This window comes from Musca autumnalis, unplaced genomic scaffold, assembly GCF_047663935.1.
Source record: "Musca autumnalis isolate F117 unplaced genomic scaffold, ASM4766393v1 scaffold_1, whole genome shotgun sequence".
Taxonomy (NCBI): domain Eukaryota; kingdom Metazoa; phylum Arthropoda; class Insecta; order Diptera; family Muscidae; genus Musca; species Musca autumnalis.
The window spans coordinates 41,465,684-41,483,773 of record NW_027411644.1 but is presented as its reverse complement, the minus strand read 5'-3'; the positions used below and the strand labels follow the sequence as shown (position 1 = coordinate 41,483,773).

Below are 18,090 nucleotides of genomic sequence, written 5' to 3'. Positions count from 1 at the left end.
GTTTCACATTTTTGCAAACTAATTATCGTCCAAATATTTAAAACACCCAAGGTCAAAACAGAGTCTCTAATCGGCCAATATTATTTTAATAAAATCAATTTCTTGTTTTCTTTAAAATTTCTTGGTAAAAAATTTATTTATTTTTTCCTTTCAAAAAATAACATTTTTTGCTTATTTTCTAGAGTTTTAACAAAATTGTTACTAAAATTTACTTGTAGTCTTTTAAATTCATTATTGTCATTGTGGTACTTATTGTGCTCGATAACCTATAGTTTAAATTTTTCTCAGTCGTAGAGTTTGTGCGCCCTTTTGATATTCTTCTTTACGACCACTACTAATATCATCTATATCTTCCGATTTATCATCGTTTAGAAAACTCAACTCATCATCGTCTTGTAGACTTCCACTGGAATACTTTGGTGATTCCAAAGCCCGGCCAGCTTTCTCTTGAACTTTTTGTGTAAACAATTCATATTTCTTTTGTAGGTTATGGATCCATGTTGCATTGGACCAGTGATACCAACTGAGTAAAAATATTACCAGGATGAAGAAGAGATTTGTACTGATAGCTAAAAGTAGAAGAGGAATGTGGTGGTGACATTAAGAAAATATTTATAGGAGTCAGTTGCTAAAAATCGGTACTTACCCACTATGGCAGACATAACTGGCCAATTGTGCATTATATAACGTAGACCTGAAAAAGAAAAAACGTTTGATTAATAATATCAGACCAAATAGGAGAAACATAGCTCTGCGAGGGTGTCCTATAGATTGAAGAGATAGAAGATCGCCTAAATGCCTTTTATAGATAGAAGACCTCCGATAGGTCTTCTACAGATATAAGGTCTCCTATAGATAGAAGACCTCCGATAGGTCTTCTACAGATTGAGAATCTCCTTAAGGTCGGCTGATTTCCGTATTGTCAGTTGCTTTGTATTCGTGCATGAAACTAGGGGTTCTTAAATCGAGTTCCATACTAGAGTAAGGCCGACTTCCGTATTGTCAGTTGCTTTGTATTCGTGCATGAAACTAGGGGTTATTAAATCGATTTCTCCACTACTGCAATTTCATATAATTACTCTAGTATGGAACTCGAACCCCTAGTTTCATGCACGAATACAAAGCAACTGACAATACGGAAGTCTGCATAATTTTATGAAATTGGAATAGTGGGGAAATCGATTTAAGAACCCGTAGTTTCATGCACGAATACAAAGCAACTGACAATACGGAAGACTGTCGTCTACTATAGATAAAAGCCTTCGTAAAGATCTTCTATAGATTGAAGAACTCCTTAAGGTGTCCCATAGAGAGGAAACTTCCAATGGTCTACAGATAAAGTATATCCTATAGGTGTCTTATACATAGAAGAACTCCTATAGGACATTTACAAATAGAAGATATTTTTTAGGGACTATAATCGATTGAAGACCTTCCAAATTACTCCAATGCATAAAAGGTCTCAAGAAAAGAAGACCCCCTAAAAGTATCTTATAAAATTAAGACCTGCCAAAAGTCTCTTTAAAATTGAAGGCCCCTCAATATCTCATGTAAATAGATCTTCTAAAGATTTCCTACAGATGAAATACCTTCAAGTTATCCCCTATAGATAGAAAACCCCATAAAGGTAGCCAATTGATAGAAGACCTCTTATAGACAAAATACCTAAACGTATAGACAGAACACCTCCTAAAGGTATCCTATAGATGACCTTCCAAACGTCTCCTATAGATAGAAGACTTTACAAAGGTCTCCTAAAGACTGAAGAAATTAAAAAGGTCACTTATAGATTGAAGACCTTCTAAATGTATCCTATAAATAGATGACCTTCTAAAGGTCTCATACAGATAGAAATACTTCTAAATGTATTCTATGTATAGAAGCTCACCTCAAGATTGAAGAACATCCTAAAGTCTCCTATATATAGAAGACCTCCTAAAGGTCTTCTGCATGTAGATCTTCTATAGTTTTAATACTTCTTCTCCCCCTTAAAGTCTACTATAAATTAAAATTTCGGTTACAGAATCTGCAGGAATCTACAAATTTTTACTGCGATAAGAATTCCCTTTATGTTCTTGCAGTTCTGGGTCAGACCAAAAGACTTCCTAAAGGTATATTATAGACTGTAGACTTCCCAAGGGTCTCCCATTGTCTGAATTCACACGTCCAAAATTTTCGGTAAAGTAAATTGAGTTTTTGGGAGTCTTTTCCTTATCAGTTGTTAATTCCTTTAGCAATACTTAATACTCCCTTACTTTCCAAGGAAATCAAATTCGTTTTACTTATCCAAACTCACCTGTAAAATCAGCTACAATATGCAATGACACCGTATAGAATTGTATTTTCTGAGATTGTATCTCCACATAGACATCCGTAATGGGATGATGTTTCTGTTCCAGATAATTTGAAAATATCTCTACGGATACTTTTTGGAATTCCTCGCGAAAACCTAAAACATATAGAGGACTTAAAGCCCATGTTGAAATCGTGCGTATCAATGGTGATCGATAACGCATCATTGCCGAACGGCAGGAATGACCGCGTAACATTGATTCCAAGTCACGCATTTCACCACAAACCATAAACATTCCCAGATCCAAGTTTTGTGGTGATTCAGGCATTTCAATTTGTATAATAACACGATACGACTGGCCAACCATGAGCAGCTGTTGTTTCTTTGTCAGCGAGACATGGGCATGGGGAAATGTGCAAGGTGTGCTGGTGTCCAAACATGTTCTGAAAGAGATCGAATTAAATTAAATAATTGTTTTTCATTTTAGTGCATCACTTAAACCTTACTTGAATTGCATATGCACGGGACGGGTGTGCGAAATGGCCGGCATATAAGCGTAATAAAACGATGCATACATAAACACTGCCGCCCAAATTATCAACGCCACAACAAATGCTATTAAACCAATACGTAGCACCAATTCACGCATAGACTCGACCTTTTGATCTGCCTTCACTTTCACGCGCTCGTAAATGTTGTTTCCCACATTCCTGGCTGGTTGGATGAGAAAACGACGCCATAATCCCAAAGGATCACAACAGAAGACAATTAAGCGTAATAAAATATTCATCCTCAACCCTTCCGTGTCCGTGATCCAGAAATGTTAAATAAATACTAGAAACAGTATTATGTTGAGACTTGTTGCCGTTGTCGTCTTATCAGTACGTACAACCCAGAGAGGGAGAGCATGCCAACAACGATCTTTATTAGTTTCCTTGCTTTATCACACAAAACTAGCCAGAGGCACTGCAAACAATTTTCATTGCAAAGGTGAGTTCACATTCGCTGGAGAAAGATTGCAATGGGAATGTGGTGTCAATGGTCTAAAAATATTTCTATCACATTGAACTATGAGCAGCCTCACTCAGAGAATTTGTGTTAACACGGTCATCTATATTATTATAATTATTAATAACGCCCATCAGCTGAGTGTGTTGTGAACCTCAATCAAACTCACAGTCCGTTTATCTTTATGATTGACTGTTGTGATAAAATATATGACAATGTAAACATTAGGGTAGTGTGGTCATTGAAGAAGTTACAATTATACCCCGTTTATATATAACCGGATTTAACAAACCGACTGGGTTTTAAATGTCAATTGCATTGCTTATATTTCAAACAAATCCTCATAAAGAAGGTTAACCCTGCAAAAAGCTCTAACATAAACAGCATATTACACTGCAATTATTATTGGTATGTTCCTTTACTTCTGAAAATGGTAAAACCGGCAGTTGAAAACTGCTCCCATATGAATTGTATTGTGTCTGAAGTAAAGGAACGCTTTTCGAGTAAAAAGTTGTAAAACTTGAAGGTTCTTGAACGTAAAGGAACAGGGCTTATATTTTAAGGTAATGACCAAGGCACATTTATATAAGGTATATGCATGAATTACAACAACGAACAAATTTACAAAAACAACATAAATACATTTTGAAAATCCTCTAAAATAGAACAGATTCGAATCAAAATGTAAATATAAAACATTGAGAACTGTCATGGTCCCTTTTTATTACACGTTTGAAATGAAACGAAGTATTCTCTGGATGAAAATTTCGAATTTTTAAATTTCATGAGTAGACCCTATTACATTTTGAAAACCACATTTACAAAAAAGTAAAAATACAGCTGATTGTCACTTCTACCTCATGTAAATATGACTTAGTAATGACATTGGTACAATCATTACAAGGTAGGACAGTTTGCATAGAAACTGTCACTGTTTTTTCGCCCATAAGTGTAATTCCTTCTACACAGCAAAATTTTATTTTTCATTCGTTTTCTGTTTTCGTTTTTTATATTGCGAATAAACAAAACAGCTAATTAAAAACCTTGAATAAAAAAATGTTTTGAGTTTATGGGTAAGAAGGGAGAAAGGGAGCTCCTTCACCTCCTCTCTCTCCTAAAAGTTAAAATATTTTCATGTTATATTTTCAATGTCTGGCACAATAGTTTGTTTCTTTTTGACATTATTGCTCTGTTCCAGAACCTGCAAGAAGCTACTATTTTTTCCTACGATAGCATTTTTTACTTTATGTTATCGGAAAAAATAGTAAAAATTAGTAGATTCTTGTAGTTCTGGAACAGACCATATGTGTGTTCAAAATTGCAATCTTGGATGTATAAATAGGAGCTCCAAACGGCGAAGATTGTCTAGCAACAACAACAACATATAATATGCCTGATGATGTTAGCCTAACCAGCTAACGAAACGCATAGTGGTTGATGTGTGTGTGTATGACTTCACTAGATATCAATTTTTCAATGTAATCTCCTTAGTCGAAGGTCACACTAGAGAGTTTCATTGAAACAATTTCATGAAAACAAGGGTTCCTAGGTCGAGTTTCACAGTAGAGTGATATCATAAAGTTGCTGTAGTGGGGAACTCGATCTATAAATACCTAAAAGTTTCACGAAAACCACTCTAGTGTGACCTTCGACTTAGGAATTTGTTCTTGTTTGTAACGTTACTGCCAGTTGTATTTGTAAACAAAACAAATGTCTATAAATTATTGGAATTTAAAAAACTAATAATTTTTCACATTTGGTTGAATATTTTGGAAAACATGAATGAAAATTCGTTACATTTTCAATTTTTATGTTTCCACATCATTCCACTAAATGCATAAATTCTCGCAGAAAGTAGAATTCTTGCAGAAAAGGATGGGGTCGCTGGAAATTCATAGAAAAAGGAGAAGCTGATTCAATGTTTTGTTTTAGAAATCAAAGAAGCGCATGTTTATTAGGGCTTTATTTTTTTTTAATTTTAACAAAATACCTCACATATTAACAAATGTTGTATCGCCTCTACAAGCGGGGATTTACTCGGGGATTACTCGTTCGAACTTAGAGGAGGTTACATATCATTGATATGAAGAAGTCTTTCTGGGAAATGGTTTTTTCCGAATGATATATTTTTTTCTCAAAAAATATATGTCCCTAATGTACATCGAAATAGAAATAAATGTATAAAATGTCATATGAAATTTGACACTAACGTTACAACCTAGTTCAGTCAGCTGTGTATTGCTGCTACCTTTTCTTACCCTGCGTTTACAAAAGACAGGACAGTTGACTTCATGTATTGATTGTCAAAACCCCACAACTTGTCTGTGTGACGTAGGCGTCCAGACAACTGCAAAAACATTTGTAAAATTATGAATGAAAATCAGCGATTTCTTTTCGTTTTCCGTTCACATATTTTGTTTTTGTAGATATTCTTTTGTTTTCAGCACATTAGAATTATCGCACCGGCTGTCTGTGAAAAACTGATGGACAGCTGGGAGACAACCGACAAATGTATGTATGTGTTAGTAAATCAGAGTTGTATTGGAAGACAAACTGTCTGGTGTAAACGCCTAGTTATTCTACCATGGCCGACAACTTAGAAAAATTTACAATTTAAAAGAAAATGTTGTTCCTATTCCTGAGATTTGCACCTGTACTTAGGAGAAAGTCTTAAATCCCCGGCCGAAGGCCGGCTATTTAGAAAAAATATAATTTAAAAGACAATTTTGTTCCCGTTCTCCAGAATGTCATTGGTATTTGCGGAACTTTAAAGGCCCATATTTCCGGAAGTATGGACTTGTGCAAGACAAAATATATATCATTATTCTCAGGGTCACAAAGGCTACATGTAGTATATATATCATCAAGATCCGCGACCGGGCCCTAAATTCGTCTTGTTCCTTAAGAACTACCAAGGCAAATTCGAATCAGCGAAATGACAAAAAAGTAAACAATTAACTCTCTCTTCTAATTGATCTCTGATTATGAAGAACAATCGAACAGAGCATTTCTCTTATGTATTTATGAAAATTTGTCAATAAACTACATATCTTCATGCAGTTATAGCCTGTTTATATTATAGGTTTTTGTCGGGTTAACCTTCCTTATGAGGATTTGTTTGACGTATATGCAATGGAATTGACATTTAAAACCCAGTGGGTTTGTTAAATCCAATTATATATAAAAGTACTATTATTCAAATTTATTATTATTTCTTATTTTTTACAAATATAACCTCTTCAAGTATCGCTGAACGCTGGATATTAATTCAACGTAACAACGTATTGACATCACTTTTATCTTGACAATGTTGCCATATTGCATATCTCTTTTACCTTGACAATGTTGCCATATTGCCTATATCTGTCAACAATAGTTTGACATCTCACTGGCCAAAAAAAGAAACTCCAACCGAGAAATTTTAACAAACGATAAAAATATAAAGAAACAAAGAAAAACTTGCCAAAAATATAATAAAAACTGGAAAAATATAAAATCTAATATGTAATACATCTCCGAAAATGATATGAAAAGAAATTGAATCTCAAGTGCAGGCTGTTTTTTGTCTTCTTTGCAAAGGGAAACAAAAAAGAAGGCGTAGCAAACAAAGAATTGTCTAGTCAATAGAAGAGTATCATATTCACAACGATCGAGGACGTCGACAAAGGAAAGTGACAGGTCGGCGCGTACTATCCAATTAGAAGAACCCATTACCATCTGTTCATCTATTACAAGTTGTGTGCAAGGCTTAACGTGAGATATACACCGATGAGCAACTACAGACATCACATAGGCAGTGGAGGATATTGTGGAATCGAAGTACGCGACATGCATCCTAGAATTTCTCAGAATTTCACATATGTGAGTTCATGTGTTAAATACATGATATTCATGTTGAATTTTATTTTTTGGCTATTTGGTGGCCTTCTTCTTGCCATTGGACTGTACGCATTTAAAGATAAATGGGAATCGATGGGCTCGGTGCGTCTGGAAAGTTTCTATGATGTAATATTGAATATTTCTTTGGTGCTAATGATAGCAGGTGTGGTGGTATTTGTTGTCAGTTTTGCCGGGTGCCTGGGTGCTTTAAGGGAAAATACCTGTTTGCTCAAATTCTATTCAATGTGTCTGCTGTTGTTTTTCCTTATGGAAATGGCGATTGCAATAATGGGTTTTGTATTTCCTCAAAATATGAACTCCTTTTTGGAGGATACATTTACAGATAAGATCATACACTCGTATAGAGATGATCCAGATTTGCAGAATTTTATTGATTTCGCCCAGCAGGAGTTTAAGTGTTGTGGTCTGAGTAATGCGGGCTATCAGGATTGGAGTGAGTAGAGTAGTTTTAAATGTTAAAAATTATAGTTGTAATAATTCTTGTTGTAATTTTGCAGGCAAAAATGAATACTTCAATTGCTCCTCGCCGTCAGTGGAGAAATGTGGTGTTCCATATAGCTGTTGCATTAATGCCACCGACATAAGCTCTGGTTTGGTGAATATTATGTGTGGCTATGAAGTTCAGGCGCATTCAGTAGCCGCTGCCAGCAAACGCATCTGGACAAGTGGATGTATTGAAATTGTACGTGTATGGGCTGAAAGAAATCTTTATGCCATTGCAGGCATAGCTTTGGGTATAGCTCTCATACAACTATTTGTTATATATTTGGCCAAAACTTTAGAGGGCCAAATCGATTTGCAAAAGTCACGTTGGTCAGCGTGAAATCCGTAGTATTAACACTACACTAGTGAGCGAACAAGTGATGTGTTTTAGAAACAACAAAGAAAAATTCTAAGAAAAGACCCGTAACATTTTTATTAGCTACGCCTCTCTCCCCCTATTATTTACACACCAATATATATTACTATTATTATTTAAGATGGTTCTTGCGCAATATTAATGAGTGCTCCATTATAAGAAATTAAGTTGAATTTTTGTTTTCGTTAAGAAAGGACCAGCAAACCAACTCTTCCTATTTTTCATATGGTCCTTTGTGGTATGTCTAATAATTTAAATTTTTTATTTTCTGTGTTTTTCTAAGAGATATCTTTTTAGGAATTTGTTTCAGTTATCAGTTTTTCTTTATATTTGATTTATGTACAAAAAGTTTAGACAGTCTAGAATTCTTTTAACTTGTAGTATCAAAGCGAATTTCACATAGAAGGCATGAATTCTCCCCAGATAGTGTTCTTTAGTAGCAAGAAAGCCTGAAGCATGTCTTCTAATATATTACAATGTTAAAGGAAGTCTTTGGTTGCTAAACACCCCATTAAATAATTGATTTACAATTCCAAACAAAAGACTATTTTACAAATTTTTATACAAAAGCACATTTTTTCAAAGCGTGAAAATTTTTTATATATTTTTAGACATTGCCAAAGAAAAAAAAAAACAATATAAGTGCATTTTACTTCCCTCAAATGGAAGAGTTATCTTAACAAATTGAAAATGTGTTCCTTTTTGGGGAATTCTCCACCTTGAAATAACAACATCCCTTGATTTTTAACCCAAAACGCAATAATATACACTACGTTTTTTTTTCTGTTTTTGTCTAAATTTTATATATTAACTAAACAAACAAAAAAAAAAACATAAACATTGCCATTTTTAATAGTTCAGAAAGATTTGCAAAAAAGGCCAAAATTAGTAGAAGCCTTTGTAAATCTTAATTGAAAATCAGAGTAACGATTCTCTTATTATCTATGTAGACCGCGCCATTTGAAGAATCTCTTTTCTTGTTGACATATTAAAACACCAATGATGTTGTCTATGATACAAAAGAGTGAATAATATGTATGTGTAGTATTAACAAAACAAAATATTTTTATTCAAATACCAATTATTGTCTGTGTGAAATAAGCAAATCCAACATACAACTCAAGAATACTCTCTCAAAACTTATATACTCCATTTTCGACAAGAAAAAGAAAAAAACCAAACGTTAGATGTACAGTAACTGATAGCAAGTAGAAACCCATAGATGCAGTAAATGACAACAAAAGTATTATTTACCCAAATGCTGTGGTGCTTCACTATATTACCAAACACTTCAATATACATTTCCGTTTTACATCCTACAATTACCATTCAATTATCATCAAATAGCTGTATTTTCACTTGCCCATCTGTGGGTTTTTATTTGCTTCAAGACTTTTTTTATCATATCTCAAACTTATTACAAACATAAAATGATTGAAAACAAGAAGTAAAAACAACTACATAAGTAAAATATATAAAAAACATAAGAACACCATGAAAAACTTTGTTGTATTTTGTAGTTGCTCTCTCTCATTCTTAGCATGTATTGAATGAAAAATCTAGTTAATAGATGAAATAAAGCAAATAAATAATTGCGAAAGCGAAAGCATTTTAAATAAATATAAATTTAGAATATATACAAATATTTAAATGTAGTTTATATGTACTTCAAATAAAAACAATATATGAAAAAACCGAGTTTTATATATTTTTTCTAATTTCGAGGTTACAAAAAAAAAAACATTGTTCCACAACATCCCATACAGGACAAGGGAGACTTCTCTCATATCAATGAGTGCACCCCGATTCATATTTAGCTCAATGATATGGGACCTACTGTTTATCGCCGAGTCCGAACGGCGTGTCCTAAGACACCACTTGTAGAGAAGTTTTTCAAGGCTGAAATACTCAGGAAATGTCGCCAACATTACTGAGGGGTATTTTGCCACCGTTGAAAAATGTTTGGTGTTGCCTGGCCGGGGAATCGAACCACCGACCTTCTGCGTGCAAGGCGGGCGTGCATACCATTGCACCACGAGGTTATGCTACCGTTTTTATACCCTCAGCCTTTGGGATTACGAGTACAGTCGAAATCGCTTATAACGTAATTTCGCTTATAAGGACTAAATCAAAAAGTCCCGAATTTCTGTCCTTTATAGCCCACACAAATTAATAGCTCCGTTCCAGTACTTTTTTAATGGTAAAATGTGCAAAAGAGAGAACCGTCAAAAATGAGTTCAACGCACACATTTTGGAAAAATGTAAGGGAACGGAAAAATGACAGAAACGTCAAAAAAACCGGAACAAATGTCAAAATCGGCGTGTCAGCCAATCGGAAGCCGGCAAACATGTTGCTCGCTCAAATTTGTCGTGTAAAAAGTTTCTAAAGAGAGGGCCATTCAGCGCCATTTTTGTTCAAAGAGAAGTGAACATTTTTGGTGTACACTGTACGGGAACGCATTTTGGGGAAAAATGTGTTAAATGTGTAAAAACGTTTTTGTTCTGGAACGAAGCTAGACATTTTGACAGTTCTTTCACTGATAGTTTGCAAATTCTTGCTGGACAAATTTCTTCTAGCAAGCACTAGCAATTCTTCCTGAAAACTAGCTAGGAGATTTCAATGTTCATCATGAGCTTTGGCATTCCGTTCTGGGCAATGACCAGAAGGGGTATAGAGAGCAAATTATCGGGTATGTTCTGAGACACACTTCACCTCTCACTTCAAGCCTCAAGCATTTTGTTCACCCCATTTACTCTTATTTTTTCGAGTAGAGTGTGTACTCTTCTTTTTAAATACCCTAATGGATCCTAGCCCACAGAAATTCGCAAAAAATATGAGTAAATGGGGTGAACAAACCGCTTGAGGTGTGAAGTGAGACGTGAAGTGTGTCTCAGAACATACCCGTATAGCTCCACATTTTGCACGATGGACGAAAATGTTCCTACGAGGATAAGAAGAGATTGTCACAGCTTACAACCGATAAATGATTTTTCCTGGCAACCAATTATTTATCTAGGCTTGGACCATTTTCCTAACATGGTCTTCTTTAACGTACCACTTCATTATCTCTCACCACCGTATTTTTCTGAACCATGAGAATCTGATTGACCATTGTTCAGAGAATTTACCTATCACCACTATAAAGAGTCAGTCGCTACATCTACTATCACACCGTGATGAGACTCCCCCTGAACATATTGGTCGATGGTGTCCTGATTCCGACCACTACTTATTGGGTATAACGTTCGATATTATTTTTATGTATCCCGCACAAGCCAAGCCAGAGTTATATGCGAACATATTGGTCGAAGCATAAGCAGCGCTGTAAAAGGTACCTTTACTGTTCTAGGTCTTGCAATTATAGTGCATACTGTCAGAACCTACGGCATCAGCTTAGCCAAAAATACCACATGCCTTAGGCTGTCGAGAGAAAGAAAACTCCTCCATTACAAAACCTGAACGTTAAAGTAACTGCGATGGTAGGGCCCATTCCGTCATTAAGGCCTCGGCGATCGCTGGAAGGAGATGTCGCTTTAATTCGTGCGAAATCGTTCCGATAAAGCCTTCTACTCACCCTATTATTTAAATACCACATTTTTCGATTTGTTTTTCATTATTTATTGAACATTTGTATTTAATATAGTTAAGCCTTATCTAACATCACCGTCTCTACTTTGCTTTGAAAAATTTTTACAAATCTGCTAATTTTTTTATCATCAAAATGTTCCATAGCTTTACACTCATTAAGTATGCCTTTGCGTATATCATTAAAAACTAAAGCCATTTCCTTCTTATTTACATTTGGTCCCACACTATTAATAACATCCCCAATATGTTTTCTCATCAGTAAATCTAATTCATGAACCTGAGATTGTTTTGTGGGACATTTAACTGGCAATTCTAACGGTTTTAAAGGGTTAGCAAATAGTTGAATAATGAATGGTATCAAATTTAATGAAACATATTCCTTATTAATATCTTCAGTTACTAATTTAAAAGTATTTAATTCCCATGCATTATTTTTCACATTTGGAATTTCCAATTTCTCATGCATTTTTATAACAACTTCTTTGGGTATTCTTTGAATTTCATCTCTTAAAGCATTTCTTTCTAGACACAATTCCACAGTACTATTAAAAAATATCTGTCCATATGATATACCAAATTTACGGGCAATTTGATAAAGACGATAACGCATACTGCCGTAATAGTGATTATCATCACACAAAAACAGTAATCGTTTTTGCTTATTATCCTTGTAAAAGGAATACAGTTCCATTAATGATTTACCGAGGAGTTCAGAGTTCTTCCATGCTTCAATAAGAGACACAATGGAATTTAAAGCTCTCTCACGTTGTTCTTTGTAGTGGGCTAAATTTTCCTCTGTAGTTTTTATAAAATCATCATAGCAAAAATAACAAATGTTAAAGGGTAGTGAATCAATTTCTAAGAGCAATTTACTGAAGCTTGTTTTGCCCACACCTGGCAATCCAATCAAGGCTATAATACACATTTCATCCATTATGTGAGACTTTAATTAAACAATATCAAAAACTATTAACTACTTGTAAATTATTAACAAAACTTTATATACATTTTCTATGCTAATAGTTTTGGTGTGGGGTTAAATGCATTTGTTACTTCTTCAGCTATTGTACTCTTATTGGCTTGTGACTGCTGTTGCTGTTGTGCTAGTTGCTGCTGCTGTTGTTCCTGATTTTGTTGTATCACCTTTTGTCCTTCCTCTACTTCCTGCAAACGTTTCTGATTTATTTCCGATTGTACTTCAACATAGACTTTCATCATATTTTGATTGAACAATGCAAATTTATTAACACAGCGATTTACACAAGTTTCCTAAAGGAGGATGAAATAATTGAAATTTGATATGGTTAAGACAGAAGTTGACTACTCACCTCATGCTTTGCCAAATCCCTTTCATTCATATTATCCACACATCGATTAAAGCAAAGTTCCGTGACTTTGTTGTATAATGTAAGGAAATCTTTGAGCTGTAATTAAAACGTAGTAAACACTTAATTATTACTTTATTGGGTTACAATATGTCCAGATATGACCCACATTTCTCAAATTAGGGTCCATTAGAAGATTTTTGATAGATTTTTATTGAAAAATTAAATATTAAAAGTGTTTGAGATTTTCACTGATGAACTGATGATTGAAAATCAGCTGTTATATTACTCTTCTTCTTGTTTACATGAAAAGTGAGCCGTGATGCCAGATAAATTTGGTCGAAAATCCACAATTTTCGGGAGCCAAAATCGTCAAATCGGCAAAACAGTATTTCAAATCGTCAAAAAATTGGCAAACACAATAAATTGTATTTCAGTTCGAATTATTACTATATAAGGCCATGTTTATACTATAGCCTTTTGTAGTGTTATAATACGTTTATATATAACCGGATTTAACAAACCCACTGGGTTTCAAATGCCAATTCCTTTGCGTATACGTCAAATAAATCCTCATTAAGAAGGTTAACCCGGCAAAAGGCTATAATATAAACATGGCCTTAACCTTCTTAATGAGGATTTATTTGACGTATACTCAAAGGATTTGGCATTTGAAACCCAGTGGGTTTCTTAAATCCGATTACATTTAAACGTACTATAAGATATAGAATAAAATGTTAAGTCCCTGTTTACACAGGAAAAGTTGATGGGAAAGAAAATTGAGTTTATGGGCGAGGGAGTAGAGAGGAATAAGAGGGGGTACACACACCTCTGTACTGGCAAATTCTGTTTTGTTTCGTTTTTCTTCGTATACAACCTGAAGTTGGCTGCAGATTTGTTTTTGCATTTTCTTTCATTTTATTTTCTCTGTCGAGAAACAAACATCAGCGGAGACAATTGAAAAAAAAAACAATTTGGAGGAAAAACTAGTTTTTAAGCAAAAACAATTCAAAATAAGTGGAAATATCAAAAATGAAAAGCAATTCAAGGGTTCCTTTAATAATTAATTGTTTATCAATCACGTCCATTTTTACTTTTTATTACAATTTTGCTTTAGCTTTGTTTTTGAACTGCGCAATGAGAAAATGAGTGTGAAGAAGAATAAGAAAAATTATAAAATTGACACAAACATGATTTCCGTGTCTAAACAAGGAAATTTTAAAAGAAATTGAGAAGAAAAATTTTCTTTCCAGTTTGAATGTCTAAACACGGTCTAAGCAAAGAAAACAATTACCCTACGTTTATACATGACAGGACAGTAGAGAGTACTTACTTACTTACTTAGCTGGCCCATTACAGAACATTTGTTCTATAGGCCGAACTAAGAAGAGATCTCCATTCCTCTCTATTTGTTGCTTTGCACTCTGGAATACCGCGCCTTTTCATCTCATCATCCACTTGTTTGCGCCATCTATTCCTTGGCCTGCCAATTCTGCGTGCACCGCCATGTGGCATGTATTCATACGCCTTTTTAGCGGGTTCATCATCGCTCATTCTTTTGATATGGCCTAGCCAACGCAATCGCTGCTTCTCGATACGTTTAACAATATTGATGTCGTTGTATAGCAGATACAGCTCGTGGTTCATGCGACGTCGATATTCACCGTCAACGCAGATTGGTCCGTAGATCTTTCGAAGAATTTTTCTCTCAAACACACCAAGCACTGCCATGTCTGCTTGCGCAAGTACCCAGGCTTCAGAGCCATACATCAGCACGGGTAGTATCAGTGTTTTGTAGAGCGTTATTTTTGTTTGACGAGATGTGGCTTTGTTTTTAAACTGCTTACTTAATCCAAAGTAGCATCTGTTGGCCAATACAATTCTTCTTTTTATTTCACAACTGATGTCGTTTGTTGTGTTGACGGAGGTGCCGAGGTAGACGAAGTCTTTTACTTCCTCAATATTATAGGAACCAACTTCCACAGTCAGTCCGAGCTCAATGGACGCATTGCGCGTCGACACCATCAACTTGGTCTTCTCACCGTTTACCGCCAGACCCACTTTAGCAGATTCTCCTTCGACCTTTATAAAGGTATCAGTTACTTCTTTTACTGATCGACCCATGATGTCTATATCATCAGCATAAGCAAGTAACATGTGACTATTGGTGTATATTGTGCCACTTCTTTTGACGTTTGCCTCTCGTATAACCTTTTCTAGCAGGATGTTGAAGAGGTCACACGAAAGGCTGTCTCCTTGTCTGAAACCTCTTTTGGTACCAAACTCTTCGGAGAGGTTCTTTCCTATTTTAACTGAGGACCTCGTGTCAGTTAAAGTCATTTTACAAAGCCGGATGAGCTTTGCGGGAATACCAAATTCAGACATGGCTTGGAATACCTTTGAGCGCAGCGGACTGTCGAAGGCTGCTTTATAATCGACAAAAAGGTGGTAGGTGTCGATCTGCATCTCTTGGGTCTTCTCCAGGATTTGCCGCAGGGTAAATATCTGGTCAATGGTGGATTTGCCAGGTCTAAAGCCGCATTGGTATGGTCCAATAATCTCGTTGACCATTGGCTTTAGTCGTTCGCACAATATCCCTGACACGATCTTGTAGGCAATAGGGAGTAGACTTATGCCCCTATAGTTAGAGCATACAGTCTTATCTCCCTTCTTGTGGACGGGGCACAGGATACTCAGGTTCCAATCGTCGGGTACTCGTTCTTCCTGCCAGATGGTGCTAACTAGCTGATGAATACACCTTATCAGCGTGTCGCCTCCGGTTTTGAACAGCTCGGCTGGTAAGCCATCGGCCCCTGCTGCCTTATTATTCTTCAGCCGATTTATTGCTGTCTTTACCTCATCTTGGCTGGGCGGTATACATTCAATACCATCTTCTGGGATTGGGACTGTGGTATCTTCGTCGTCTTCGCTGCTATTGGATACCAACAGATTTGAAAAATGTTCTTTCCATATCCTGAGTACACTATCTGTATCAGTTACCAAATTACCTTGCTGGTCTCTACAGGAGGATGTGCCTGTACCAAAGCCATCAGTTTGATGCTTGACTCTTTGGTAGAATTTTCGGACTTCATTCTGGCTCCTGTACATCTCGATTTTTTCACACTCCCGCTTTTCCATCTCTCTCTTTTTCCTGCGGAAAAGACGTTTCTCCTCTCTCCTTTTCTCCCTGTATCTCTCTCGTGCGCTACGCGTTGCTACGGATTGTAAAGTAGCCTTATATGCCGCATTTTTCTCTTCGGTGGCAGCACGACACTCCTCATCATACCATGGATTCCTTGGTGGAGGTCTCTGGTATCCAAGTATGGATTTTGCGGCTGTTTGCATGGAGTGGGCAATGCTTTGCCATTGCGCTGATATGTTATCGGGATGAGGAGGGCTTTGATTAAGCAATTGGGCTAGTTGAGTGGAATATGCTGTGGCTATCTGTTGTGATTGCAGCTTACCGATGTCTAACTTTCGTGTTGTGTCTGTTCGTACTTTGTTTGCTACGTTTAAGCGGGTGCGTACCTTTGCTGCAACAAGGTAGTGGTCCGAATCAATATTTGCGCCTCGGAACGATCGTACATCCAACACGCTCGATGAATGTCTTCCATCTATCACAACATGATCAATTTGGTTTCTTGTTTTCTGATCTGGAGACAGCCAGGTGCCCTTATGAATATCGAGATGATTAAATCTGGTACTGCTTACTACCATGTTTTTTGCAGCTGCAAAGTCTATCAGTCTCATACCATTGTCAGATGTTTCACTGTGTAGACTGAATTTCCCGACTGTTGGGCCAAAGATATTCTCCTTTCCAATTTTGGCATTAAAATCGCCTAGAATGATTTTAATGTCATGGGCAGGGCAACGGTCATATGTTTCTTCTAAGTGCTCGTAAAATATATCTTTGGTCTGTTCGTCCTTTTCTTCAGTGGGAGCATGAGCGCAAATAAAGCTGATGTTGAAGAATTTAGCTTTTATTCGAATAGCAGCAAGTCTTTCATTCACTGGAGTGAAGCTGGATACAAGATGTTTTAGTCTCCGACTAACTACGAATCCACAACCAAACTCATGCTTTACGTCATGGCAGCTATAATACAGTGCGTCACCTTTAGGTGTTGTTGTGACGCCTTTCCCAATCCATCGTATTTCCTGTATGGCAGTAATATCGGTCTTGTACTTTTCAAGTACGTCTGCCAATGCGAAGACTGCACCTTCTCTATAAAGAGTGCGAACATTCCAGGTGCAGATTCGCAGATCATGGTCCTTAAAACGTTTGCGGGGTTCGACAACTTTAGAGGGGTTTGTTTTTCTTTTCTTTCGTTTTTTCATAGTAGGCTGTTTTTTCTAGGGGAGGGTTACTAACCCGACGCCCAAACCCAAGTTTTTAACGTTCTTATGGGTGAACGCGCGGCACATGTTAGCTCACTACCTTTAACGGGTGTTAAAGGCAGTTCCCCAGGTGACACCACGGGGAGGTCAGTGTCCACTTGGGATGAAAGAGGGACCAAGATAAATCCTGGGCTTTGCCATGTTAAAACCGGTCAGGACCGTTCCTTGGTATCTTCCATCCCCTACGTCACCCGGACAGTAGAGAGTATGTGTTAGTAAATCAGAGTTGTATTTGAAGACAAATTATCTGGTGTAAACGCCTAGTTACCAATTAATAAAACAAAACAGTTTTGTGACAAATGACCACCTACGCAACGCTGTTTAAAAAAAACGGTGTTCACTATAGGTCGAGAAGGACTATACCAATCATCAAATATTTTTGGGAGTTATAGAGTACAACACCGCCCCAACTCTCACTTGCCGCTTTTGGGATATTTGTGGAACAATTTTACCATATTATTACTAGGCGTTTACACCAGACAGTTTGTATTCAAATACAACTCTGATTTACTAACACATACATACATTTGTCGTTTGTCTCCCAGCTGTCCATCATTTTTTCACAGACAGTAAGGAAGACAAATTTTTGACATTTTTGTAAAAATAAGTGAGATAATAATTAAAATGTGTTGAAAACAAAAGAACATGAACAAAAACAAAATATGTGAACGGAAAACAAAAATATGTCGATGATTTTCATTCAAAATTTTACAAGTGTTTT

General features: G+C 36.2%; 4 protein-coding genes across 5 annotated transcripts; 1 reads left to right on the top strand and 3 right to left on the bottom strand.

The window, feature by feature from the left end:
• Nucleotides 1–98: 98 nt before the first annotated feature.
• Nucleotides 99–3,537, bottom strand: Seipin (lipid droplet biogenesis associated protein seipin). Of its 2 annotated transcripts, XM_073973762.1 has the most exons (5): nt 3,205–3,515; nt 2,800–3,127; nt 2,297–2,736; nt 647–694; nt 99–569 (listed from the first exon to the last, which is right to left on the bottom strand). In XM_073973762.1, exons 2-5 carry the CDS (start codon nt 3,081–3,083, stop codon nt 274–276), a joined length of 1,068 nt encoding a protein of 355 aa, XP_073829863.1. In that variant the 5' UTR covers nt 3,084–3,127; nt 3,205–3,515; the 3' UTR covers nt 99–273. The 2 variants fall into 2 exon arrangements, with proteins under 2 accessions (XP_073829863.1, XP_073829852.1); XM_073973751.1 differs by having other exon boundaries at nt 2,800–3,537.
• A 3,111-nt stretch (nt 3,538–6,648) lies between these two features.
• Nucleotides 6,649–9,758, top strand: Tsp86D (Tetraspanin 86D). The gene is made up of 2 exons (XM_073973719.1): nt 6,649–7,634; nt 7,699–9,758. The coding sequence occupies exons 1-2, from the start codon at nt 7,070–7,072 to the stop codon at nt 8,022–8,024; spliced, it is 891 nt and encodes a 296-aa protein (XP_073829820.1). The 5' UTR covers nt 6,649–7,069; the 3' UTR covers nt 8,025–9,758.
• Nucleotides 9,759–11,663: 1,905 nt separating this feature from the next.
• On the bottom strand, nt 11,664–12,583 carry Pstk (Phosphoseryl tRNA kinase). Its single transcript, XM_073963451.1, has one exon. The coding sequence runs from the start codon at nt 12,581–12,583 to the stop codon at nt 11,705–11,707; it is 879 nt and encodes a 292-aa protein (XP_073819552.1). The 3' UTR covers nt 11,664–11,704.
• On the bottom strand, nt 11,664–13,283 carry Tim9b (Translocase of inner membrane 9b). Its single transcript, XM_073963452.1, has 3 exons — nt 13,144–13,283; nt 12,978–13,073; nt 11,664–12,918 (listed from the first exon to the last, which is right to left on the bottom strand). The coding sequence occupies exons 1-3, from the start codon at nt 13,162–13,164 to the stop codon at nt 12,661–12,663; spliced, it is 375 nt and encodes a 124-aa protein (XP_073819553.1). The 5' UTR covers nt 13,165–13,283; the 3' UTR covers nt 11,664–12,660.
• Nucleotides 13,284–18,090: the final 4,807 nt, after the last annotated feature.

Bases quoted from the DNA above. Each gene is read 5' to 3' on its own strand.
- Tim9b (XM_073963452.1), bottom strand. From the start codon at position 13,164: ATGGACCCTAATTTGAGAAAT. The intron at 13,074-13,143 runs GTGGGTCATATC...TTTTAATTACAG, and splicing joins TGGACCCTAATTTGAGAAAT to CTCAAAGATTTCCTTACATT. The intron at 12,919-12,977 runs GTGAGTAGTCAA...ATCCTCCTTTAG, and splicing joins GGGATTTGGCAAAGCATGAG to GAAACTTGTGTAAATCGCTG.
- Pstk (XM_073963451.1), bottom strand. From the start codon at position 12,583: ATGGATGAAATGTGTATTATAGCCTTGATTGGATTGCCAGGTGTGGGC.
- Seipin (XM_073973751.1), bottom strand. From the start codon at position 3,083: ATGAATATTTTATTACGCTTAATTGTCTTCTGTTGTGATCCTTTGGGA. The intron at 695-2,296 runs GTGAGTTTGGAT...TTTCTTTTTCAG, and splicing joins TATTGTAGCTGATTTTACAG to GTCTACGTTATATAATGCAC. The intron at 570-646 runs GTAAGTACCGAT...TTCTACTTTTAG, and splicing joins AGTTATGTCTGCCATAGTGG to CTATCAGTACAAATCTCTTC.
- Tsp86D (XM_073973719.1), top strand. From the start codon at position 7,070: ATGAGCAACTACAGACATCACATAGGCAGTGGAGGATATTGTGGAATC. The intron at 7,635-7,698 runs GTGAGTAGAGTA...GTAATTTTGCAG, and splicing joins TGCGGGCTATCAGGATTGGA to GCAAAAATGAATACTTCAAT.